Source organism: Protopterus annectens, chromosome 10.part0 (genome assembly GCF_019279795.1).
Source record: "Protopterus annectens isolate FY-2018-M chromosome 10.part0, PAN1.0, whole genome shotgun sequence".
Classification (NCBI taxonomy): domain Eukaryota; kingdom Metazoa; phylum Chordata; order Ceratodontiformes; family Protopteridae; genus Protopterus; species Protopterus annectens.
The window spans coordinates 1,435,635,501-1,435,663,087 of NC_056744.1; the positions used below are offsets into that span (position 1 = coordinate 1,435,635,501).

Sequence of the window (27,587 nt, forward strand, 5' to 3'; positions counted from 1 at the left end):
TGTTCACCTGTTCAGAAGGGATGGCATTCACCTAACTGAGGAACCTCCACAATGGCATGAGGAGAGCTATGCAGGATTGGCAATATGCAGCTTGTGAGAAGAATGGAAAACACCCATGACCAAGTAGGGACCAGTATGGTAAGTAAAACTCTATTATGAAATGTGTTGTGTAAAATATATTTTTATGAGGTTGGCAAATAACTGTGGTAAGAAGCTGGTGAAGATGCTGAGAAAGAACAATTGTTTCTGGAGAGTGCTAGCATATACAATCAAATATGTATTGTATGTGTATATGTATAGTATTGATAGTACCAACATGTAAAAGAATTGGGCCTGTATGTTGTACACATGTGCAGATATCAATGTTTGCTTCGGACTTAGGTTATGGAAATAGATTTTTTTTCATATCTTGGTAAATAACTTTGCAAGGGCATCTGAATATGTGCTAAGTAATACCCCATTTTGAAGACAGTACTGATGGTTCTAACATGGTAGAAGAATGGTGCCTGTATGTTGTACTCATGTGCAGATATAAAAGTTTGTTTTGGACTTAGGTTATGGAAATTATGTTTTTTTTTTATATTTTTCATAAATAACTTTGCAAGGGAACATCTGAATGTGCTAAGTAATGCCTCGTTTTGAAAACAGTATTGATAGTTCTAACATGGGAAAAGAATGGTGCCTGTATGTTGTACTCATATGCAGATGTCAAAGTTTGTTTCGGACATGGGTTATGAAAATTATGATTTTTCTTTCATATTTTGGTAAATAACTTTACAAGTGAGCATCTGAATGTGCCAAGTAATACCTCATTTTGAAGACAGTATTGATAGTTCAAACATGGGAAAAGACTAGTGTCTGTATGTTGTACTCATGTGCAGATATCAAAATTTGTTTCGGACTTAGGTTATGGAAATTATGATTTTTTTTTATATTTTGGTAGATAACTTTGCAAGGGAGTATCTGAATGTGCCAAGTAATACCTCATTTTGAAGACAGTGTTGCTGGTTCCAGCATGGTAAAAGAATTGTGCCTGTATGTTGGACACATGCAGATATCAAAGTTTGTTTGGAATTAGGTTATGGAAATTATGACTTTTTTCATATTTTGGTAAATAACTTTGCACGGGAGCATGTCAGTGTGCCAAGTAATACCTCATTTTGAAGACAGTGTTACTCCTTTCAACATGGTAAAAGAACTGTGTCTGTGCACTCTACACATGTACAGATATCACAGTTTGTTTAGTCTTGTACGATTATGAAAATTATACATTTACAATACTTTTCATTATTATGCCCATATCTTTGCAAGGGAGCATGGTGATCATACAAATGATGCATCATTTTGAAGCTGACATTCAGATGCACAACTTCTACACTGATATGTAGGCTCTGTCTGTTACAGGTGATGATATATTATGCTTTATCACTTATGAAAAATAATGTATTAATCATATTTCTGTGAATATCTCAAGAAAGGAACATCACACAGTAATGGTTAAGGTATCATTTTAAAGCTGACATTCATACTAACAAATTACATTCAAATTGTATGGGTCTGCATGGTACATTGACCAAGATATTATGCTTTGTTTTTCCAAAAAGGTAAAAAATATGCACAATATCAGCATTCCTTGCCAAATATTTAATAATGGCTTTGATATACACTATCAACATTTACACTGTCGGAAAGGTCAGTGTCTGCTGAACAACTTTCGCGTTTACATTTTTGGTCTAGCTCTTATAGTTAAAGAGTTATGAACATTTCTTTTCTGTATGGTATTACAAATGGATTTTCTGAAAATGAGCTCAGGCTGCACTGTTGTTCCTATGGTGGAATTAAGCAGGCAGCTGCTCCTGAGTGAATGAGATAAACCAACACCAGCAAATTGTTTGTGTCTTTCGGCTTTTCCCGGTTAGGGGTCGCCACAGCGGAACTCCGATCCTCTAATGATTGGCAGTAGATTTTTACGGGCTGACTTGCAACACCAGAAAATAACACACATAAGTACACAAAACCGTACTCGGAGGCTCTAAATAAAAATCTGCAAAAGCAACAGAGACATCCAAAGCAGACATCCAAGCAACCTCCACACCCCATCACAAACCATGAAACACATACTTTAGTCAGTGTGCCACACAGTCACAGCCCTTAAGGCAAAATAACATACCCAACACACTAGTAATAGGCGACTCTGTAGTCAGGCACACTAATGTCCCACTAACTAGGCTGGACAAGAAGGTTACAGTTAGCTGTCTGTCAGGCGCCAGGATCCGCCACATAACACAAGCACTCAGGTCGCTCCAGAACAAGTACAAATATGACTCTGTCATTGTCCATGTTGGTGTGTGTGACCTGAGATGTACCTCCCTGGACTTACATGAAAAGAGATATGGAAGAGCTCTCTGATCACGTAGCCCAGGCCGGTATGACCCTGACCCTGACCCTGAGTAGCATCCTGCCCTTACCAAGAATGATGCCACAGTATAAAGAAAAAAATGATCAATTTCAACAATTGGCTAAGTTTCTGGTGTCATTCAAAGGGGATCCAGTATCTGTCCGCCTGGAATGACATGCTCAACAAGCCACATTGCTTCGCAAGAGATGGCTTGCACCTGTCACCCTTAGGCTTTCGAATACTGGCCAAGGCTCTTGCTGCCCCCATAGTGCCTTTTTTAGGCAAGGCTCAAAAGACAAACCCACCACCATAAATAGCACAAGTAACAAAAAACTGAGGGTAATGCTACACAACGCCAGAAGTCTAAACCTCAAAATGCACGCACTCGCGGCACTCCTCAGTATGGAGAACATCGATATCTGTGCTGTAACAGAAACCTGGTTTAAAGCTGCAGAGAGCACCCCGGCACTACTAGGCTTTAACTCGTACCATACTTTTCGGCCACAACCCGGACCGAAACACAGAAGGCGGAGGTGTATCCATATTCATCAAGGATACCCACATCTCCAGGTTAGTGGCGCAGTACAATGCCTCAGAGATCATCCATGTGCAACTAACAATAGGCAAAACTGCAGTTCAAATTGTAGCTTGCTACAGATCACCCACCATGACCCAGGACCCCCATTCCACATTTCTGGAGACACTGGAAAATATGAAGGTCCTACCAAGCACCCTAATGTTGGTGATTTCAATTACCCAAACATTAACTGGGAGAACTACTCAAGTACTAACTCCCTTGCCCAGTGCTTCCTAGAATTTATAAACTCGAACTCCCTGGATCAACTGGTCAACACCCTCACCAGAGGTGACAACATATTGAACCTGATGATCACCAACATGGGTGACTGGTGTTCCACACTGGAGGTCAACCCTTCGCTGGTTAGATCAGACCATAGACTAATCACTGTGGATATCAACATTCCGCCCCCACCCCCAATCATGGAAACCACCGTGAAAAACCTTTCAAAAGCAAACTTCACGTTACTTAAGACAGAGGTGGAAAGGTTCACAGCCCCCATGCTAAAGGACAACTCTGTCCAAACTGCTGAATCCCTTACAAAGGCACTCTATGAGCACCTGTAAGAATGCATGGATCTTGCTATCCCAAGCAAAACCAAGATTCACTCCTCCAAGAAAAGGAAACCAGTCTGGTGGACCCCTGCCATAAACAAGCTATACAATAGAAGGAGGAAATTAGTACAGAAAAGAGTAAAATCCCAAGAAGGAAAGACATCCCTGATCAGTATCAGCAAGAAACTACGATCCCTCATAAAATCATCCAAGGCTAGCTTCGAAAGAAAAATTGCCAAAGACTCCAAAGATAACCACAAAACGTTCTTTAGCTTTGTCAAGAACCTAAGTGGAAACTCTCAGATCTGGTTTGAGTTAGTGCAGAATGGCACAAAATACACTGAACCGACTGATATTGCCAACATTCTGGCAGACAGGTTTAGTGCAAACTTCACCCCCTAAAGGGCCCATAACCATACCAGAAGAATGTAGAGCCCCGGCAATTACTGACACACAGGTTAAAACAGCCTTATCCAAAGCCAAAAACACAGCTTCGATGGGACCGGATGGTGTCCCAGGCTTTGTCTTACACGAGCTCTAAAATTAATTTTACATAAACACACTGTTCAAACTCAGCCTCTCTACAGGCTTCGTACCCATAGAATGGCACACAGCAACAGTTATCCCACTCCACAAAGGTGGAGCCACAACGGACCCCGGGAACTATTGCTCTATAAGCCTGACTAGCCTGTTCTGCAAGGCTATGGAGTGCATCATCATGCAACTCATTAACAGAGACATTGGGAACCTCCAAACAGTGGACCCTACCCGGTTTGGCTTTAAGGGCAGATTATCATGCCTCCTAAACCTGGTGGACTTCTTTGAGACAGTTACCAAGGCTTTAGACGAGGGAAAGGAGGTCCACACAGCCTACCTAGACCTCGCAAAGGCTTTCAACACCATTCCGCATTCTAGTATTATAGACAAGCACACCAGCCTGAACATAAACCCATACATCATGAGATAGGATGCCTGTTGGCTCACAGAAAGAACCCACACTGTGAGAGTTGCAGGCTCTAGTTCCGAATCTAAACCGGTTACAAGCAGCATCCCCCAGGGCTCAGGCCTGTGACCCCTCCTGTTCAGTATATACTTCTCAGAGGTACAGGCAAGCACAGGAGGACTATGGCTGGCCAAGTTCGCAGGCGACTGCAAACTGGGGGCCGTAATTGACTCTCCGGCTGATACAGACATCCTCCAGAAGGGTCTCACTGGGATGGATACCTGGTGTCAAAGTCATGGCCTCAAGCTAAATGCCAAAAAGTGTATAGTCATCCCCTATGGAAAAAACAAAGTACCAGCGAACTACCACATAGGTGGTAGTCCCCTAAATACAGAAAATGTAATAAGGGATCTGGGGACCCAAGTAGATAGTAATCTCTCCTTTAATAATCATATTGCCAAGGTGGGTAGAAAATCCTTCTATGTGACCCACCTAATCACAAAAGGGTTCACATTTAGAACAAAAGAGGTTATTGTGCCCCTCTACTCATCACTCATCAGACCCATCATAGAGTACAACGCCCCATTTGGAATGTACCTTTCAGGACACCTGCAACAGCTGGAAAGACCACAGAAGTACCTCAGCAAGAGGATTACTGGCCTGGCCTCAAACAGATGCCCTATGCCGCCTGACTGAAGAAACTCCAGCTGTACTGCGTTGCATACTGCTTACTCAGAGGTGATCTCTGCCTGGCATACAAGGCCATGTCCAACCCAGAATTGATGGACATGCTCCACCTAAAAAAAAAAACAAATCCCCGAGAGCCACATGCTCTAGGGATCTAAACCTCACCACAACGATAAATAGGACGTGCTGGAGGGATAGATTCCTGTCCCAGAGACTCCCCATGCTTTGGAACAGGATTCCAGTTTACATTGGGCAGAGCGCCCCTCACTAACACTCTTCAATAGAAACCTTGACGAGTGGGTGGGAAACAGAAAATTTACCCCGGGGATTACTGCAGTGGCTCTGCTGGACAGAGGCACAGGGAACTAATGGCTGTGCTGGACAGAGGCGCAGAGGGCGACAAAAGCCAACACATTCTGGCAAGGCTTATAGATGCCCTCGGGCAGATAACCTAGTACTTACCTATGAACCATGTTAAGAACCGCATGTCCGCCAGAAGAGCTGATTCATATTAAGCAACTGTTGGCTTCTTTAACACAAAATTAAGGCCCCAAAGAGGAGCCTCCAGTTTTCTCGGAGGCATCTTGTGTAGCACCCCTTTCAAAAAACATTTCCATACGAGAACACATTGAAAAAGGGAAATTGTTGGCTGACGTTGAAATGACCGACAAATGAACCTTGATAGAGGAGTAAAGCAGGGCCATAGGATAGTAACTCACAGGGTCTATATTAAATCACCGAACGCTTAAAAAAGCGAACAGTGATTGATCGACCCTATGTAAGTGAAAGCTTACAATGTCGAAGTGTCAAAACAGCAATTTTTTTCCAAGGGAAAAAAATCGCTGTTCCAACAAAAAAATATATATATAAAAGTATTTCAAACATTACATTGTGTGGGGCTGCACCTCCCACACCCCCCTACTTAAATATACCAACTCCAAGACCGCACTACAGTGCCGAAAACGGCAAAGTACCGAAGCGGGCAAGCAAATTCTTTCCCAGGGAAAGAATTCGCTTAACAGCCGCTTCAATATTTTCCGTTTTCAACCTTTTAAGTTTGACCAAGACGCATTCGAAAGAATGCATCTTCTGTCTTCTAATATAGACGCTAACTCCCACAAATACTGGAAAATCAGAAAAAACACTAGTTCTGAAAGGGTACTGGTTGTTTTGCTTGCACTAAATAGAAGACCTTTTCCATTCTCTTATGTATGATTTTCTAGTAGCAGGCTTTCTTGCCCTCCATTACCTGAATACCTGCTGCACGTCCTTAGAAAATGGGTGCCTAAAAGGTATTATAACCCCATCATCCATGCAGTCATTTAGTGTTTGGGGTTGGGATGTATCAAACACTTTGTTCTTGTTTGAGTAAAGCTCTTGGCCCTAGCCAGTAAAGTGAGTAGGGAAGCTTGATGGTCACAGTGATCAGCAGCAGGAAGAAAATATTGTACAGTACTGTATGGAAGGATTCTAAAAAGCACATTTGTATATTTTTCTATATTGTGGAGTTTTTTTTACCTGAATTAAAATATTTCCTGGGGGAGATTCTCTGTTGCATTATTGATGTGAGAAGGAGTTAAGATTCTTTTTATAATGCACATATTTCAGTTGGTAATTTTGTTTTTCATCTCACAAGTAATGTTCATTTTGTGAAGAATAAACTGCATGCAGGCATTTTGAGTATATTTTTTATAGTGATAATTACATTGCATTGTTATATGATACTTTATTGAAAGTTGAAATGGCTATTCTTGAAATAGACTGCTTCAGTCAGTTAGCTATTAAAGTTGGTAGAAAATGTTGACGTTCATTTAGGAAAAAAGTCTGTTTTTACAGCGCAAGATGTCAGATTGGAAATCAAATTCTGCTAGCAAGCAGAATGTCCAGGTTCCAGCAGATGAGGAAGAAGACTTTAAGGATGTGAAAGCTCCTAGAAGAACAAGGGAACCTGCATTAGATGTCCATTTTGAAGATGACCTGTGTACTGCACCAGATGAACATGGCTCCCAGCCAGAGAGCAGTGGTAAAATGAAAGCTATAGGGATGGAAGTAAGTAACAGGCAAGTAACTGTGAAGTGACTTTAAAAAAAAAAAGTGTGATGTGCTTTTTACTAGGAAATGTTTGTGACTATATTTTCTGCTCTATGTCTTATTTGGGACTAGTTATTTTGAAACTACTGCAAACAGTCCTGATGTCCTTCAAGGAAGCATCTGCAGTCCTAACATATGGGTTGTCCTGCGTCAGGCAGCCCTTCGGTCAGCCGGATTCCAAAGTCTGGGTCTGGCCTCGGCTGATGTCGCACTTCACCCGACGTCATTGCTGCTGTGAATTGGGTATAAAGGCATCAGCCGATGCCATTTTCCTCAGTCTTTCTTGCCGCGCGGTGCCCGAAGCAGAAGCTGTTCGCAAGTGCCGGTCGATCAGATCCAGAGATTTCTACTACCGAAGACTTCTAAAAAGCTAAGTACCCCGTTGGGGACTCTTTCTTGCCTCAGCCGATGTCAGAAAAAGTAAATAATTGTTTAACTTGTGGGAAACAAATACCTCATAAGGATTTCCACGCATACTGCCGTCCTTGCTTAAGCCCAGACCACGACGTATCAGCTTGTCTAGCCTGTGCTTCCTTCAACCGACAGACACTTAGACGTCGGTCGGAGTTTGCAGAGGAGTTTTTTGGTCCCGCTTTTGCTTACAAAATGCCGTCGGAGACTGACTTCGCAATTAGCTAAAAAGCGTAAGGAAAAGGACCGACACTCGCGGTCCGCGGTTTTGGCCGAAACCACGGTTAAGCCAACCGCGAGTGTCTCGGTTTCGGCTGAAACAGAGTCCACGGTTCTTCCTTCGGCCGAAAGCTTGCTTCCGATAGCCGAGGCCTCACACAGCATGGTTGAATCCGCAACTGAAATTACCCCTGCTGTAGCAGGCACCCAGGATTTATCAGATACTATTCCTTTAGACATATCTACTCCTGCACGTGGAGCTGCTAGGCCCCCTGCATCTATGTCTATCAAGGCTTTTTCTAGGGCTAAAGCAGCTAAATCTTCTAAGGCCTTGCCTGCTAAAACCCCCTCACACAGGCCTACCTCCAGTTCCCAAATGCTCAGCTTGGCTGAGGATCTCATTTCTTTGATCAGGGATCCCAACCTCACCCAGACAGGGCCTCTCAACCCTCCAGAGAAGAGGCCTAGAGCAGAGCAGCCGGATCCTGTTTCTACAGACTATTCCTCGGATGATTCAGAAAACTCAGGTCCTCCAGAAGGCCCATATTCTCCTTATGAGGATTCTGATGCAGAAGACTCCATTCCTTCTGCCTCTCCTCCTGAGGAATTTTCGTTTGGGGAAACCTTACATGCTATGAGAGAGCATTTTCAATGGCAGGGCCAGGATTTTTCAGATTCAAGGAAAAGGCTAAGGACCTTTTTACATTTACCACAGCGTAGGCCTTTAGCCATTCCTCCAGTACTTACAGTTGTTGATGATGCTTATAATGATGCCTGTACTGCCCCTGACTCTCTTCCCCCGGCCCCTGCCAAGCCCGACAGATATTACAGGGTCCCGGACACACACTTTCACTTGTATAAGGCTCCCATTGCAGATCCTGAAACCATTTCACAGGGCCCCAAAGCTGTAGCAGCTGCCTCTACCAAAAAACCCCTCCCCTCTGAAAGAGAATCTAGAGCATTAGAGAGATGGGGTAAAAAAGTTTATACTTCTGCTACTCTTTCGGCTAGGGCCTTAAACTGTCAATTCCACATGATTCAGTATCAGGAATTTTTGTTAGACCAGCTAAATAAAAAACTGTCCTCTCCTGAACCTATAGACCGTAAGTCCCTTCAGGATTTGGTACATAACACTCAGCAGGTCAGTAATCATTCCTTAAAATGCGGCTATGATGCACTGGAGGCTTCCTTTAGAGCAGTTATGACTGGAACAGTGATTAGAAGGCATGCCTGGTTAAAAGAACAATCCTTACCAGACCATGTAAAGTCAAAGCTTCTAGATGCTCCCATGGAGAAACAAAGTTTGTTTGGTGGATCCCCTGCACAGCAAGTGCTAAAGAAGGTGGAAGAAAAAGCAAAATCTGTCCAAACAGTCAAGGATTTCTTACAGGTCCAGCCTCCGAGGTTCAGTAGAAATTGGCCTTCGAAGAATTGGTCCTTTCCAGACACCTCCAGACCACACAGAGGCAGAAATAAGTGCCCAAGAGGCAGAGGTCAATCCAGAGGTGCCTACAGGGGACGTCAGTGGCAGCCTAACAACCAGAGAAGTACTGCCACAGATTCAGCTACGACCATTCCCACAGGACAGACACAATGACTTGACTCTGATACCGCCTACCAGGGAACAACTGCAAGCACCCTTAGGCGGAAAGCTTGCCTTATTTTCCGTAAACTGGCATTACATTACAGGAGACAAATGGATTTTACAGACAATAGACAAAGGCTACAGGTTTCACTTCCACACTCTACCAAAAAAGAGAGGAATGCCAAACCTACCACCAAACCAAAAAACAAACGCTCTAGCACAAATCCACCAACTACTAAGGATGAGAGCTATAGAAAAGGTACCGTCTATGGAACTAGGGCAAGGATTTTACTCCAGACTTTTCCTGGTACCAAGGAAAGAAAACCAATGGAGACCTATTCTCGACCTGTCCGCTCTGAACACATATCTCATTGTTCCAAAATTCAAAATGCTGACCCTACAGCAACTTCTTCCCATGCTGGGCAAGGAGTCTTGGTTGGTGACTCTAGATCTCAAGGAGGCATACCTGCATGTCCCTATACGACCAGATTGCAGAAGATACCTCAGATTTCTTGCAGGATTAGAGCATTATCAATTCTCAGCATTGCCCTTTGGCTTATCTACTGCGCCCAGAGTATTCACGAAATGCCTGGCATCAGTAATTGCTCATTGCAGGCTTCAGGGAATTCAGATTTATCCATACCTGGACGACTGCCTAATACAAGCGGACAACAAGACCAAATTAACAAAAGATTTGGAAAAGGTTATACAACTACTGCAAGCCCTGGGATACACAGTCAACATGAAAAGTCAAGGCTGGTACCATCCCAAAGGATAACATTCTTGGGTGCAGAACTGGACACATCAAATCAAATGGCATTTCTCACAGCAGAAAAGCAAAAGCAACTGCCACTCTATTTCATGGCATTAACAACGCAGAACCAGCTTACAGCAAGGAAAGTCCTGCAAGCCCTGGGTTACATGGCATCCTGCATAATATTGATTCCACATGCCAGGCTACATATGAGGAAGTTGCAATGGTACCTAAGGAATGTATGGTCTCAACACAAGCACAGTCTAGAAGCCCAGATTCCAATAATTCCATGCCTGAAACACGAATTCATGTGGTGGGCTCAGGCCTGTCAGTTGAACAGAGGTCTGCCCTTCCACAAACCTCACTCAAGCCAGACTATCACCATGGACGCCTCAGACCTAGGCTGGGGGGCACACATGGTGGACAAGTGTATACAAGGCCTATGGACACAAGACCAGCTGAACCTACATATAAATCAAAAAGAGATGCTGGCAGTGAAACAGGCACTTCAGACATTCAGTCCTTTTCTTCACCAGGGTCATTTGCTGATAAGGATGGACAACACCACAGTCATGTGGTATATCAACAAACAGGGAGGCACACACTCATATCCTCTATGCCGGATGGCAATGGACCTGTGGAATGTGGCCCTGAAACACAACATTCAACTACAGGCCAAATTTGTGCCAGGAAAAGAAAATACACTAGCAGACACCTTAAGCAGAACTACCACGGATGCCACGAATGGATGCTGCATCCAGACATCTTCAAAACCATTACAAAGAAATGGGGACTACCAGAAATAGACCTGTTCGCATCCCCACACAACCACCAATTGAGGAAATTCTGCACAAGGACATACCACCCACTTGCTTGGAAGGTGGACTCCCTATCCTTCAGTTGGGAAAACCTGACAGCATATGCATTCCCACCTCTTCCTTTGATGCACAAAGTGCTACTGAAGATCAAAGAAGATCACCCAAGGATCATCCTGATAGCTCCAGACTGGCCGAGGCAGCATTGGTACCCGCTACTGAGGAGTATGTCTCAGACACACGCATGGCCTCTACCTCTAGTTCCTTTACTGCTAACATAGAACAACTACAAGATCCTACATCCAAACTTGAAAACACTACAGCTAGCTGCTTGGAATATTACATAAAGCAAAATAAACCAGACTTATCTCAGAGGGTTAAAGACATTATCCTGGAGGCTCACAGACCCTCCACAAGGAAGACTTATTCAGCCAAATGGAAAAGATACCTCATTTGGAGTGCAGCAAAAGGAGATAATGTATCATTAGCGAACATAGCTAACATCCTGGAATACTTAGCAGAACTTTTCCACAATGGCCTGTCTTACTCCTCCATTAAGATTCATGCATCAGCAATTTCAGCAGAATACAACATGGATCCTCCAGTCTTCTCTCATTCTCTACTCAGGCAGTTTCTGAGAGGAATTAAAAATGTAAAGCCTCCAAGGAAGCCACCTTTGCCTACATGGGACCTTAACTTTGTGCTGGAAAAGTTAACACTTCCCCCTTTCGAACCAGCAGCAACAGCAGAATTACAGTTCTTATCTTGGAAAACTGCTTTCCTGCTTGCAATCACTTCAGCAAGAAGGGTTTCTGAATTACAGGCATTAATGGCAGTACAGCCCTTCCTTATCTTCCATCAGGATAGAGTGTCCTTGAGAACTAATCCTACTTTTATGCCAAAAGTAGTCTCCAGGGTATCATTGAACCAAGCAATACACCTACCAACATTCTTCCCCAACCCACAGAACAGGGGGGAAAGACTACTACATACATTGGATGTGCACAGGCAATTGCGCTCCTATCTGGACAGAACCAAGACCAACAGAAAAACTGATCAGCTTCTGGTAGCATATGCAACAGGAATGGAAGGAAAAGCAATTTCAAAACAGACAATCTCAAAATGGATAGGAAATTGCATTAGATTTTGTTACTCTTTTCATGGAAAGACAACTCCAGAAAACATCAGACCTCACTCCACAAGAGCTACAGCCACTACTACAGCTTTCCTACGAGGAGTGGCTACCAAAGACATTTTAGAAGCTGCTACTTGGAGCTCTGTGCATACATTTGCCAAGCATTATAATCTACCTTTATACTCCAGATCCCGAGCAGGTTTTGCAACTGCTGTTTTGCAAGGGATCTTAACTACACCATAATCATCTTAGTACCTCCACCCCCAGTTTGGCTATGGTATTCTACCCATATGTTAGGACTGCAGATGCATCCTTGAAGGACATAGTACAGTTTTGTACCTACCATAAATGTAGATGTCCGAGAGGTATGCATCTGCAGTCAGGATTACCCACCCTCCTTCCCCTCTGTGGTACTCCTAGGGTATTTGCCCATCTTGTAGCTAGCTGGGGGGATCTATTATGGTGTATTTGTTTGTATATATGTATATACATGCTTATATTGTTTGCTCTCTACTATTTGGAACCATTTGCATTTATCCAAATTTAGCTTTCCTAGAGGGCACCTGGCATCTGGGGCAAGAAACACTGAGGAAAATGGCGTCGGCTGATGCCTTTATACCCAATTCACAGCAGCAATGACGTCGGGTGAAGTGCGACATCAGCCGAGGCCAGACCCAGACTTTGGAATCCGGCCGACCGAAGGGCTGCCTGAGGCAGGACAACCCATATGTTAGGACTGCAGATGCATACCTCTCGGACATCTACATTTATGGTAGGTACAAAACTGTACTTTTCTCACTTGAGTCAGGAGTGTTATGTAATCCTGTTTTTGTGGCACTCCAGATGTGAATTCCTCTACCTTTATGACTACCTTCAAAATAGTAAAATCCTGTAATAAACTATGATTTATTAGAAGTGCTCTGGAACAGTTTCAACAGTGCTGCTTTATCTCATGAGAACTGTGCAATCTTTTTTTCTGACCTTTCTTCAAAAGGCCAGTGTTTCAGTGTGTGTACAGCTGGCATCTCTTTCCTGAGAGGCCTCTCTCCAAAAATTATTTTTAAAACGCCACCTTTCACACTTGGGGTGGGGGAGGGAGAAACTGTGTGCATGCATGCGTGCGTGTGCGTGTGTGTGTGTGTGTGTGTGTGTGTGTGTGTGTGTGTGTATATATATATATATATATATATATATATATCTATATATCTATATCTATATCTATACACACACACACACACACACACTATGACCCTGCTAAGACACACACTGTTGGCCTACTCTGGACTACTATACTGCTACGAGAGCATAACTAGTCACTTTTTCTCCAGTTCTTTTCTGCTACCTGTGTAAGTCAAATCATATTCTAATAATTCGTCATCAGAAATTTCCTTCTTTGGTGCCTGAAAAGCAAAGACCTAGGTCTTCCTGCAGTCATATCAACATTCAAGACCTTCACAGGAGCTATACATTTCACATTTTTCACACTGATCAGATTCATGATGTTGAAGCCTGATGAAATGGTAATACTTCAGCATTTCTGCTGGATGGAAATGTAAGAAGCTTACCGCATGCCTCAACAGTTTGGTTGGGGTGGAGGATGGTCAGCAGCAGAATTAGCCATAGGATCTGATATTATCTGTATTATTATTACTCACAGTAGTGTCTTGGATCCATCATCAGATCTGATCTGGCAACTTTAGCTTTAGAGAGTTTCAAGGCTCAAGCTCCTCCCTCTCTCATAATCCCCTGCTGCCTTGTAACGCCCCGATCTCATTTGCTGTATTCTGCTATAGACTTGATCCTTAGATGTCCTTCAAGAATGCAACTGCAGTCATAACATATGGGTTGTCCTGCCTCAGGCAGCCCTCGGTCGGCCGGATTCCAAAGTCTGGGTCCGGCATTGGCTGGTGTCGCCTCCTCTCCGACGTGAGAGCGGCCGGAGTATAAAGGCATCGGCCAACGCCATCTTCTTCAGTCTTTCTTGCCGCGCGGTGCCCGAAGCAGCAGTTCGCAAGTGCCGGTCGGTCAGCTCCTGTGTTTTCAGTACGAAGTCATCTAAAAGCTAAGTACCCCGTTGGGGAACATTTTATCTTGCCTCAGCCGATGTCAGAACAAATTGAGAAAGTTAATAATGGTTTGTCTTGTGGTAAACAAATACCTCATAAGGACTTCCATTCTTACTGCCTTCCTTGCCTGGGCCCAGACCACGACGTCTCGGCCTGTGCTGCCTGTGCTTGCTTTAATAAGCGCACTGTCAGGCGCCGGGCAGAATTTGCCAAAGACTTTTTCGGTGAATCTTTCGCGTATATTATGCCGTCGGATCAACCGACATCTTAATCTACCAAGAAACGAAAGGACCGGGACCGACATCCTCGGCCCGCGTCCACCACCGATGCAACTCCTAAACCCTCCGCTAGTGCTTCGGTCCCTTCGGAAACGGTAATTCTACCGTTCCAGGCCGACGACACAGTGCTAACACGTCCTTCGGTCTCGGAGACCTCTCCAGTGCCGGTTGTGGATTTTCCTCCGGAAACCGAAGTTCTGGATCTACCCGACACCATTCCTGTAGACAAGGTTACTCCTGCACGTGGGGCTGCAAGGCCTCCTGTATCCATGTCCATCAAGGCCTTTGCACGTGCTAAGGCTGCCAGCCAGGCCAAGGCCCATCCTAAACCTGCTGCTCAGCTCCCTTCTTCTGATAAACAGATCATGTCTCTTGCTGCAGATCTTATTTCTCTTATCAGGGGGTCTCAGCCTCACCCAGACAGAGGTTTTCAGCCACCTGCAGAGAAAAGGCCCAGAACCGAGCGGGCTGACAACCTCTCTTCAGATGAAGCCTCTGGGGATTCTGACCATTCAGATACCCAAGAAGAATCCTTCCAGGCCTATGAGGACTCTGATGCTGAGGAATCAATTCCCTCTGCCTCCCCTCCAGAGGATATCTCGTTTGGTGAAGTCCTGCACTCTATGAGGGAACATTTTAAATGGCAGGGTCAGGAATTCTCTGATTCCAGGAAAAGGCTACGTACCTTCCTCAAGCTTCCCCAGCACAGACCTTTAGCTATTCCTCCAGTTATGGATGTTTTGGATGATGTTTTCTCGGACTCCAGTGCTAACCCTGATTCTCTCCCCCCTGCTCCTGTCAAGCCAGACAGATATTATAGGGTCCCTGACACTCACAAACACCTCTTTAAGGCCCACTCTGTGGATCTAGAAACTATTTCACAGGGCCCCAAGGGAGTGGCTAGTTCCACTGCCAAAAATCCACTGCCAGCGGATAGGGAAGCTAGGTCCCTGGAGAGATGGGGTAAGAAAGTTTATACCTCTACCACCCTAGCCATGAGGTCACTTAACTGCCTTTTTCATATGTTTCAGTACCAGGATTTTTTACTGGATGATTTACAGAAAAAGCTAGCCTCTCCTGAGCCTATTGATAAGAAAGCATTGCAGGATCATATACATAACACTCAGCAGGTTAACAATCACTTTCTTCAGTGTGGTTATGATGCATTGGAGTCTTCATGTAGGGCAGCTATGACTGGGGCTGTGATACGTAGACATGCTTGGTTAAAAGATCAGCCATTGCCAGACCATGTTAAAGTAAAGTTACTTGATGCACCTGTGGAAAAACAGAAGCTTTTTGGTGCTAATGCACAAGATGTGTTGAAATCCATTGAGGAAAAAGATAAGTCAGTACAGACAGTCAAGGATTTCCTTCAGGTTCAGCCACCCAGGTTCAGCAGAAACTGGCCTTCAAAGAATTGGTCCTTCCCCGACTCTGACAAGTTTCAAAGGGGAAAAAACAGGCGTGCCCGAGGTAGAGGGCAATACTGAGGATCCTACAGGGGCCGCCAATGGCAACCTCCAAATCAAAGAAGTGGCGCAGGCAGCCCAGCTGCACCACAAGGACAATCACAATGACTTGACTTTCATACCGCCTACAAAGGCTCAAAGAGAAGCACCTTTGGGCGGAAAATTATCCTTATTCTCAAAAAACTGGCATATCTTAACCAAGGACAACTGGATTCTGGATTTAATAGACAAAGGTTACAGATTCCACTTCCATACTTTACCATTAAGACAAGGCATGCCAAACCTGCCACTTCATCAAAGGGCGGAGGCACTCATTCAAGTTTCAAAGCTGTTAAATATAAAAGCAATAGAAAAGGTCCCTCCACAGGAACAAGGCCAGGGATTTTATTCAAGACTGTTCCTTGTTCCAAGAAAAGAAAACAAATGGAGGCCTATACTGGACTTGTCTACTCTAAATACTTTTCTCATTGTGCCGAAGTTCAAAATGCTGATGTTGCAGCAACTCCTTCCCATGCTGGGCAGGGGGTCTTGGCTGGTCACTCTGGACCTCAAGGAGGCATACCTGCATGTCCCAATCAGACAAAGCTGCAGAAGATACCTCAGATTTCTTGCAGGGACAGAGCATTATCAATTCTCAGCATTGCCGTTTGGCTTATCTACTGCGCCCAGAGTGTTCACGAAATGCCTGGCATCAGTAGTGGCACACTGCAGACTCCAGGGGATTCAAATATACCCCTACCTGGACGACTGCCTCATACAAGCAGACAACAAACAAACCTTAATAGCAAACTTGGACTATGTCATTCAACTACTGCAGGCCTTGGGATACACAGTCAACATTCAGAAATCAAGACTACTGCCATCCCAACAGATTATTTTCCTAGGAGCCAAACTGGACACAGAAACTCAAATGGCGTACCTCACAGAGGAAAAACAACAGCAGTTACCAGAGTACTTCAAAGGCCTAGCAAAGCTCTCCCAGCTGACTGCAAGGAAAATCCTGCAGGCCCTGGGTTTCATGGTATCTTGCATTCTTCTGATACCTTTGGCAAGACTTCACATGAGAAAGCTGCAATGGTACTTAAAAAGCTTATGGTCCCAACACAGCCAAAGCCTAGAGGACGTAATCCCACTCATTCCATGTCTGCAAAAGGAATTTCTGTGGTGGGCTCAAGCAAGTCAGTTAAACAAAGGCATGTCCTTCAACAGACCTCAAGCAGGTCAAATGATCACAACAGACGCCTCAGATCATGGATGGGGGGGCGCACATGGAGGGCAGATGCATTCAAGATCTATGGACACCAGGGGAAAGACATCTGCACATAAACCAAAAAGAGATGTTGGCAGTGATACATGCAATCGAGACTTTCGAAAAATCACTACAACCAGGACATTTGCTAATAAGGACAGACAACACCACTGTCATGTGGTATATAAACAAGCAGGGAGGCACTCATTCTTATCCCCTCTGCAGACTTACAATGATTCTCTGGGAAAAATCCCTGAGTCTGAAGATACATTTGCAATCCCAGTTTGTGCCAGGCAAGGACAATGTACTGGCGGACAGGCTGAGCAGAAATTTCTTGGATCCACACGAATGGATGCTGCATCCTCACATTTTCTCACAAATAACAATGACATGGGGAAGACCGGACGTAGATCTCTTTGCTTCTCACATGAATCATCACCTGGAAAAGTTCTGCACAAGGACCCACCATCCTCTAGCCTGGAAAACGGATGCTCTCTCCTTCAGCTGGAATTCCCTAAAAATTTATGCATTCCCTCCTCTACCTCTGCTGACCAAGGTGATACTGAAGATCAAAGCAGAACAACCAACAGGCATCCTGATAGCTCCAGACTGGCCAAGGCAACACTGGTACCCATTGCTGTTGAGAATAACTCGGACCAAACCGTGGCCTCTGCCCCTATGGCCCCTGCTTCTAACACAAAACAAGTACAGGACTGTCCATCAAAACCTGAAAACATTGCATCTGACAGCCTGGAGGTTACCATGAGTCCTTCCGCTTTCTCTCTTTCCAAAAAAGTTCAAGAGATCTTACTGGAAGCACACAGACCTTCCACCAGAAAAACCTATTCAGCCAAATGGAAGAGATTCAGCATCTGGAATGCCAACAGGGGTCAGGATACAACATTACTGAGTATACCTCTGATATTGGAATACTTGACAGAAATGTTTCATACTGGACTCTCATATTCTTCTATAAAGATTCACGCCTCAGCAATCTCAGCAAAATACAATTGTAATCCACCAGTGCTTTCACATCCTTTGCTAAGACAGTTCCTAAGAGGGATAAAGAATATCAAACCTCCCAGAAAACAGCCAGTACCTGCATGGGACCTCAATTTCTTTCTGGAAAAATTAACTCTTCCTCCTTTTGAGCCAGCAGCAACTTCAGAAATGCAATTTCTATCATGGAAAACGTTTTTTCTATTGGCAGTCACATCTGCAAGAAGAGTCTCGGAGATACAGGCCCTCATGGCAGTACCTCCCTTCCTCATTTTTCATCAGGCCAGAGTTTCTCTAAGAACCAATCCTACATTCATGCCAAAAGTAATTTCCAGGGTATCTCTAAATCAAGCAATTCACCTGCCTACTTTCTTCCCCAATCCGCAAAACGGGGGGGAAAAACTGCTGCATACTTTGGACATACACAGGCAACTACGTTACTACTTGGACAGACTAAGGCCACCAGAAAGTCTGACCAACTGTTTGTAGCCTATGCTGCTGGAGTACAAGGAAAAGCAATCTCCAAACAAACAATTTCAAAATGGATTGGACACTGCATCAGATTCTGCTATTCTTTCCATGGAAAAGGTGTGCCAGACAATATTAGGCTACACTCCACCAGAGCTGTAGCCACATCCACAGCTTTCCTAAGCGGAGTGGCTACAAAGGACATTCTAGAGGCTGCTACATGGAGCTCCGTGCATACATTTACCAAGCACTACAACCTGCCCTTATACTCCAGATCCTGAGCAGGCTTTGCTTCGGCAGTCCTGCAGAGCATTTTAGCTACACCATCCCTTTCTTAGTTCCATCCACCCCCAGCTTGGCTATGGTATTCAACCCATATGTTATGACTGCAGTTGCATTCTTGAAGGACATAGTACAGTTTTGTACCTACCATAAATGTAGATGTCCGATAGATATGCAGCTGCAGTCGGATTTTCCCACCCTCCTACCCCTCTGCAACCTTCTTTATGGGTCCACTACCCCTCCCTATTAGCTGGGGGTATCTCCTATGGTGTATCTGTTTATTACTGTTGTGCATGTCTGGAATTGTTTATCCATTCACCAAATTTAGCCTTCCTAGGAGGGCACCTGGCATCTGGGGCAAGAAACACTGAAGAAGATGGCGTCGGCCGATGCCTTTATACTCCAGCCGCTCTGACGTCGGAGAGGAGGCGACACCAGCCGACGCCGGACCCAGACTTTGGAATCCGACTGACCGAGGGCTGCCTGAGGCAGGACAACCCATATGTTATGACTGCAGTTGCATATCTATCAGACATCTACATTTATGGTAGGTACAAAACTGTACTTTCTCACTCGGCTAGTGTCAGGTAAGTGCAAATTAAACTTGGTTTAAGTTTGATTTAAACTTATTTTAATCTTTAGCATAATTAGTTGTCTTTTTACCTCCCCTCCCTTAGACAGTCTAGTTATTTGGTAGTTTTTCCCGCTTTGTGAGTTAGGCGTTTGGCACCCTTTTTTCTGTTAATCTTCTTAGTCTGCATGTGTTCTTGTTGTTTGGTGTTTAACCTTTTCTTTTATGTCTGAGACATCCTCTGGGTTTAAGAAGTGCTCATTGTGCTGTCGGGAGATGCCCAATTCTGACTCTCACGAGGAGTGCTTGTATTGTTTAGGGGCTCCTCTCCTGGAGGTTGAATGTGAAGCTTGTGCTGCATTCACCCCAGGGCCTTAGCGGAGCACCGCAGTAAGTTGTTACTCAAAGGTGTGGTGCAGGGGGGTCCTTATGTTTTCTCTACTCCCAAGGCCTCCCCTTTTGTTTAACGGAAGGATCCTCCCATTCATTTGAGGGCTCTTTCTTCTTCAAAAGAACCTAGGCTGTGGGATCCGACTCTGGCCCAGGCCATTTCAGATCCTAGATCCTTAGATGCTTCTACCGGATCCAGGACCTCCTCAGATCAGAGACTCCTGTATCCGACTGCTTCTACATCTTGACCTTCCTCCTATTGTTGTAGAGGATTCGGGTTCACCGGGATCCTCGAGGCATTTGTTACTGTCGGTTGCTAGACCTCAGAGCCGAACTCCAGAACTTAGACATAACTGTTCAGGGTCCAAGATTGGATCCCCAGGTAAGTCTAACCACTCATCTACTTCCTCCAGATTTTCCAGGAGCTTGTTACCACTGGATATGGACAGGGTGATGAGGAGCCTCCTCAAAGCCCAGATAGAGTTGGGCTTCTGGTGTCCCCAGCCCACCCAGCTAGTGGCACCCGTCCAATCCCAGGTCATCATTCTTCTGTTTTGACTCTAGGGGCTTTGAAATCTCGGGACCCGCAAACTTGAGGTGAGATTCCAATGGTTTCTAGTCTCCCCTTTTTCTCAGCTCCATCTGGGTCCCTGGCCTGCTCTGTTCCTCCACCCTGGGATCAGAGTGGGCTCTGTGCCAGAGTGGTCGGCGCCGGCTTCCTGGGGATGGAGTCTGCTCTGGGCCCTGGGGGCCGCGGCCCTAGACAGCTCAGGGCCAGTATCATCCAGAGGCCACAAAAAGGTGTCGGGATCTGTTCCTCCTTGCCGGGTAGCTTCACCCTCCAGGAATGGGGGGGTCTCTTCCAACCCGTCGGCCTTCAGGGTGGTAGAGAGGACCTTCTTCAGGACTGCAACATAATCTCCCGTTGGGTCCACCCTACCCCTCTGTTCCTTGGGTGATTAGGCCTCCCATCCTGTCCAGGGTCAGCCCTCCCATACTAGCCTTCAGGGGGCTTCCTCCCCTCAACAGGATCCCCACATCTTCCAAGTCCTCCCCAGAGTCCCCCATGGAGGAGGCCCCTCGTAAGAGAGTGCAAGAGGAGGCACTTGGACTCACCCACGGAGTCCCTCAAAGAGGACAAAGACCTCGATGAAGGAGACAGGTCCCCAGATCTCCACCCAACGATGTCTCCTTCGGGGACATCCTGGAGATCCTTAGGCAAAAAGGCAGATGGTCACCCCAACCCCCATTTTTGGAGGAATCTGTGTTCCTGAAGGCTTTCGGGTCAGGCCCATCTACTTCCTGAGGGTCTCCTCCTGCTGACAAGTTGATGGATCTTATCGCCAGCGGGGCTTGGAAGGAACCCAATACTGTGGAGCCAGTACCTAAGCGAGCCAGCAAGATCCTTAGTCCTCCTGTGGACCACCCTTTCTAGAGCAAGAGAGTCCCAGTCGATGCCATCGTGGTTGCAGCTGCGACCAAAAAAGGAGCTGGCAGAGCTCCATAGTCCATCCCCCGAGCAGGGAGTCTCGGGGGATTGACTAGCTTGGGAAGCATGTTTACCTCAGCTACCTTTGGACTGAGGGAAGTTAATTACCTGGCACACTTCACCCACCTTCAAAGGGACTTGGTTAAAGAGCTCACCACTTCCCTTACAGAGTTTTTGCCAGAGGAGGACCTCAAGAAGGTGTCTCTCAAGCTTTCTACTTTGCCATAAGGCAGCATGCTTGGTTGCTTGGTTACAACTATGCAGCTTTGCGGAGACCTTCAAAGCGTCTTTTACCAACACTCCCTTTGACGGGTCAACCCTCTTTGGACCTTCTGTGAAAGACACACTAACCCATAGTGAGCAGGACGGGAAAACCTTTTCCACAGTTGGGATCATGTTTTCTACTCCTTAGAGGTCATTTTTCAAGACCCAATGAGGAGCTAAGAAAATGTTGTTCCAGAGGTCACAGTCTTCCTTTCAGGACGCTCCTGATGATTCCTCTTCCAGAGGCGGGGGGAGAGGATTCAATGGCAGACGCCACCCTAGAGGCAGCGGGAGTCTACATAATCAGGGCTCCAGGGAGCCTTTTTCTGAACAGCCCTTTTAGCGCTCCTGAAGCATTGCTCAACTGCCCTACCCTGGAGGCAGTCAGGGAGCTGTCTTTCCCTTCACCCACTAGCCTGGACAAGCATTACCTCTGATCAGTGGGTGTTAGACATCGTTTCCAGGGATTATTTCATTCCTTTTTTCATCCCCCTTCAATAAAAAGTTATCTCCCCGACATACCACCCCACTAGAGGGAGTTGGCTTCAAGGAAGTTCACCAATGGGTGTAAAGTTGTCATAATGGTTAAGGTGTTTACCTTACAGGTACAAGGTGCAGGGTTTCATTCTCACATAAGGTCATTGGCTAAACTTAAAATGGCCCACAAGGGCAGTTAGTCTAATACTAATCTAAGCTTATCTTGCTAGAAGCTACATTGTGATTGATATTGCTTCTTAAACAATCTGGAAATACAGAGCTGATATAAGTATATTTTTTGCACTTGATCTAACTGTTTCAGTGATTCTTAACAGTACTAAGCTGTTTTTATTTATTTGCTTGACTGAATTATTACTTATCTGTGTTTGCATTTATATATTTGCTTGACCTTTGTCTGAATTGTTTCTCACCCTCTCGCCCATTTGCTGTTGTGTTCTTTAACTTGGTGGCTTTTGCAGTTGCCCCCTACTATAAATCTGATCAGAAACCCTCCTCCCAGTCCCGTCTCATTATCTCATTCTACCTAATAGAGATATTATTTAGGAAGGGCAATCCCCTTAGTTTTTTAACCTTCAGTTATCTTCTGTTCCTCCTCTCTCCCTTTCCACTTAAAAAAAAAAAACTTTATTAAACTGTTTTTACTGTATTTGTGTTCCCCCTCTTACTCTGTTACTTCATCTTGCTTTCACTGCTGCTTGCTGCTTATTATCTAAAGTGTTCAATTGCATCTTGTCTACTATATTTATTAATGATTGTCTATAGCCTGTTTAAATTATAAGTTTTATTCTAAGCCTCTTAGTTCTGGTTTAAGCACTTGGGTTGTAGGCCTACCCCTTAGCTCTCCTTGGCCTTTCTCTGTCAGATTCTGACAAATATGGATGGACAATTTCCTACTTTTCCACCTGTCTGGTTGATATGGGCATCCTGAGACAGTATAGCAACTGCCTCATGTACATGGACAACCACCTACTACTACCAACTAAGAACACAATTTGTGAGAGTTGCAGTTACATTAGAAGCCTAGAGTCTATGCTCTCTCCCTCACAAGCCCAGTGTATCTGGCACTGAGAAGGTTGTCAACACAATCGCTATGCCTCAAACACCACCCACACCTACATAACACACACCCACATATGCAGAGGTTCTCAACAAAAACATACACAAACAAAGGAGACCTCTGAGACAAAAACAAGTGCGATCTCCACACCACATACCACACATAGTCCACACACCTGTGTCTCACAACCACTAAGGTTTAGCCATAAACCCAACATATTAGTGATAGGAAACTCCATTGAAGAGACACACAGATGTGCCTGTCACCAGGCTAGATAAGAAGAAAGTCACGGTTAGTTGTTTGTCAGGTGTCAGACTCCGCCATATCACATACCCACTCAAGTCTCTCACCAACATGTACTGTTATGACTGTGGCATAGTCCATGTTGATGTGAATGACTTGAGATGTACCTCCCTGGACTATATGAAGAGAGAGACATAACTGAGCTTGCTGAATTTGTTTCTTAGGCAGATATGTCCCTAGCCTTAAGTCGCATTCTACTGTCATCCAGAATGATGTCTCAGTAGAAACAGAAAATGACTGACTTTAACAATTGGCTTAGTTTCTGGTGTCATTCCAGGGGGATCCAGTACCTGACAGCCTAGAAAGATATGATCGACAGACCACAATGCTTTGCCAGAGATGGCCTGCATCTGTCTCACTTGAGCTTCAGGCTTCTGGCAAAGGTTTTTTCCTCCCCCATAGTGCCTTTTTTAGGAAAAGTGATGCGGTTAAAACTGCCAACATAAAAATTTGTACAAAACATAAATTAAAGGTCATGCTCCTAAATGCTATGAGTCTAAACATGAAATTGCACACATTGCAAGCATTCTTAACCATGGAAGATGCTGACATCTACACAGTCACATAAACCTGGTTGTAAGCTGCAGAGAGCACCCCAGCCTTACCTAGTAACTTATCCTGTCATACATTCAGACCCAAAACTGTGGGTAGTAAAGTCAAAGGAGGTGGAGTTTCAATATATATTAAAGACACACACACACACCTCCAGGCTGGTCAAACAGTATGACGCACAGTAGACACTCCATGTGCAGTTAACCATTGACAAGACTCCTATTCAAATCATAGCTAGCTGCCAGCCCCCAAGTTTGACTCAAGATGCCCACTCCGCATATCTGGACCTCTTCGAATCTGTCAATATTCAACCCTTTTCTCTGATCCTGAGCTACTTTAACTACCCAAGCATAGATTGGAAGAACTACTCATGCCAGAACACAAATGCCCAGAGTCTCCTCGATTTTTGTCAGTGCAGATGCCTTGAAACAGCTAGTTGATACCTCCACAAGAGGTGGTAATATCTTGGACTTGATATTAACCAACATGAATAACCACTGCAGCATCCCTACAGTATTATCCTCCCTGGAAAGATCCAACCATAAAGCAATCACATTCGAAGTCACCATCTCCCCCAATCCCCATCTAGCTGGGGTCAAACAAAAAAAATTCACCAAGCCTGATTACAGTCCAGTGAGGGATGGTATAAACAGCTTCACAACCCCCTCCCCCTCTGTAGGAACTGGCACCAATGTCCAAAACTACATCAAAGTAGTATACGAGCATTTGTATAGATGCATGGAATCAGGAATACCCAACAGGACAAAGTCATCCTCCGCAAGGAAGAGTAAACCTGTCTGGTGGACATCTGCATTAAATAAACTTTATAACAAAATGAAAAAATTGCTGTCCAGGACCAAGAAGCAGCAGGTGCCCAATTGGAAGCAATCTCTCCATAGCTTGAGCAAGCAAGTAAGAGCACTAGTAAAATCCTCCAAAGCAAACTTCCGAGTCCAAATTGGCTATATCTACTAGAGACAATCATAACGCCTTCTTCACATATGTCCGCAACCTCAAAGGAAGCACCCAGATCTGTTCAGAACTGGTGACAGCAACCTGACTTTTGACCACTATGTTGCTTTTGTTGTACAGAAAGCTTTCTACATGGCCCACATACACAAATGCCATTGATATAGCCACCTTGCTGACTGACAAATTCAGTGAAAACTTCTCCCCTCTGTCCTCCCATCAGTAAGTCAGGACATCCCCAGTACCTGGCCCCTTCCCCTTATATCTAGGGAACAGGTCATCACTGCTCTCTCAAAGGCAAAAAATGCAGCCTCCATGGGACCCGATAACATCCCAGGCTGCATCCTACATGAACTCAGGCAGGAACTTGCAGCACCATTAGGTGCCCTATTCAACCAAAGCCTGAGTACCAGCTTCATTCCAACTGAGTGGACAGCCACTGTCATCCCTTTACGCAAAGGTTGAGCGTCCACCGATCCCGAAAATTATAGACCCTTCAACCTAACTAGCCTGATCTGCAAGGCCATGGAACGGATTGTCATGGACCTCATTAATAAGAACATTGGCAACCTCCATACACTTGATCCCACACAGTTTGGCTTCATCAAGGGGAGGTCATATCTGTTAAATTTGGTTGACTTCTTTGAGACAGTCACCAAAGCCATGGACGAGGGGAAAACGGTACACATTGCGTACCTTGACCTGGCCAAAGTCTTTGACACTATTCCTCACTCCAGCATGATAGACAAACTCTCTCATCTAGCCATCAATCCATATGCTATCAGATGGGTAGCAAAATGGGTCACTGATAGAACTCACCTAGTCAAAATAGGGGAAGCCACCTCAAGCAGTAGACCTGTAATGAGCAGTGTACCCCAGGGATCGGTCTTGGGGCCTCTGTTATTTGGGATATACTTTTTTGAGGTGCAGCTCAAAATCACTGGGCTATGGCTGACCAAGTTTGCAGATGACTGCAAGCTGGGCGCTGTCATCAGTTCCCCTAGTGATGTGGACATCCTCCATGCAGGTCTCACCCAAACAAATGACTGGTGCCAGAAATGTGGCCTCAAGCTGAATACCAAAAAATGCATCATCATCCCCTTCGGGGAGAGTGACATCCCCACAAATTATCATATTAATAACTGTCCTAAGCACGCAATCAGTCATGAGGGAATTGGGCACCCAGATTGATAGCAACCTGACTTTTGACCACTATGTTGCTTCTGTTGTACAGAAAGCTTTCTACATGGCCCACCTCATAAATAAGGGTATCTTATCCAGGAACAAGGAGGTCATAACATCATTGTTTTCTTTCCTTATAAGGCCCATTATTGAGTACAATGCCCTTTTTGGCATGTACCTCACAAAGCACATGCAGCAGCTGGAAAGACCACAGAGGTTATTCACCAGGAGAATCCAGGGCCTCAAACATCTGCCATACACAGATAGGCTAAAAGCCTTGTCCATCTACTCAGTATATACAGACTTCTCAGAGGTGATCTTTGTCTGGCATACAAAGCAATCTCAGACCCCGCCTTGATGGTACTGCTGCATATCTGCAAGTCAAGCTCCACTCCGGTAACCTGCACGAGCAACCTCAGCCTGGTCTGTGACATCAATAGGACTTGTTGGCAGGACAGATTTGTGTCCCAGAGACTCCCCCATCTGTGGAATAGACTCCTCCTCCACATCAAGCAGAGTACCTCATTATCCCTTTTTAAGTGCAACCTGGATAACTGGATGAGAAACAGAAAATGCACCCCTGGGATTCCACCTGTATCCCTGCTGGACAGGGGCATCGGGTGCTGACTTGTCTAAACTTGGGCTAAACTCTTGGCTAGGCTTATAAGGGCCTCAGAGTCAATAGCCTAGTAACTTCCTATGATCCTTCTTTAAAAAAGAGCCATTCAAGAGGTCCCAGCAGGACACAGAGGATCCAAAACTTACTCTGGCTTCTTTTTAGTGCCAAAAAAGACTGGGGACATGTGTCCTATTCTGGACCTCAGTGAGTTGAATCTATCTGTCAAAAAGTCCAAGTTCAAGATGGTCACTGTTCAATCCATTCTGCCTGTCTTACACAAGGATGACTGGATGTGCTCATTGGATGTCCAGGATGCTTACTATCACATCAACATAGACAGGCAGTTGAAGAGACACCTTCGCTTCTGATTAGGGGCTAGTCATTACCAGTTCAGAGCCCTGCCCTTTGGACTCACCACAGCTCTCCGATTGTTTAGCAAATGTGCGGCAGTGGTGGTGCCTCACACAGGGATTCCAGGTGTTTCCATACCTTGACTGTTGGCTCCTCAGTGCACCCATGAGGCATAGACTGTCACAAGCCGTCCGATATGTTCTACTCCTGTTCAGCCAACTGGGGATAACGGTGAACCTCTGTCTGTCAAATCTGGTTCTGACACAGAAATTAGATTTCATAGGAGTCCGGCTCGACTCCGTTTCAGAGATTGCAGCTTTACCTCCTCGCTGAGTATAGCTGATCTGGGAGCAAGTCAGCCA

General features: G+C 45.1%; 1 protein-coding gene across 4 annotated transcripts in view; it reads left to right on the forward strand.

The window, feature by feature from the left end:
• Positions 1–27,587, forward strand: part of CLCC1 (chloride channel CLIC like 1) — a 1,214,053-nt gene that overhangs the window by 973,338 nt on the left and 213,128 nt on the right. For 2 of the 4 annotated variants that reach the window (XM_044086058.1, XM_044086060.1), the window contains one exon: positions 6,996–7,219. The exons of 1 other annotated variant lie outside the window; for it this stretch is intronic. In XM_044086058.1, coding sequence (XP_043941993.1) covers positions 6,996–7,219 — 224 coding nt within the window. The remainder of the gene's footprint in view (positions 1–6,995; positions 7,220–27,587) is intronic. One more of the 4 variants, XM_044086059.1, reaches the window with a different exon arrangement.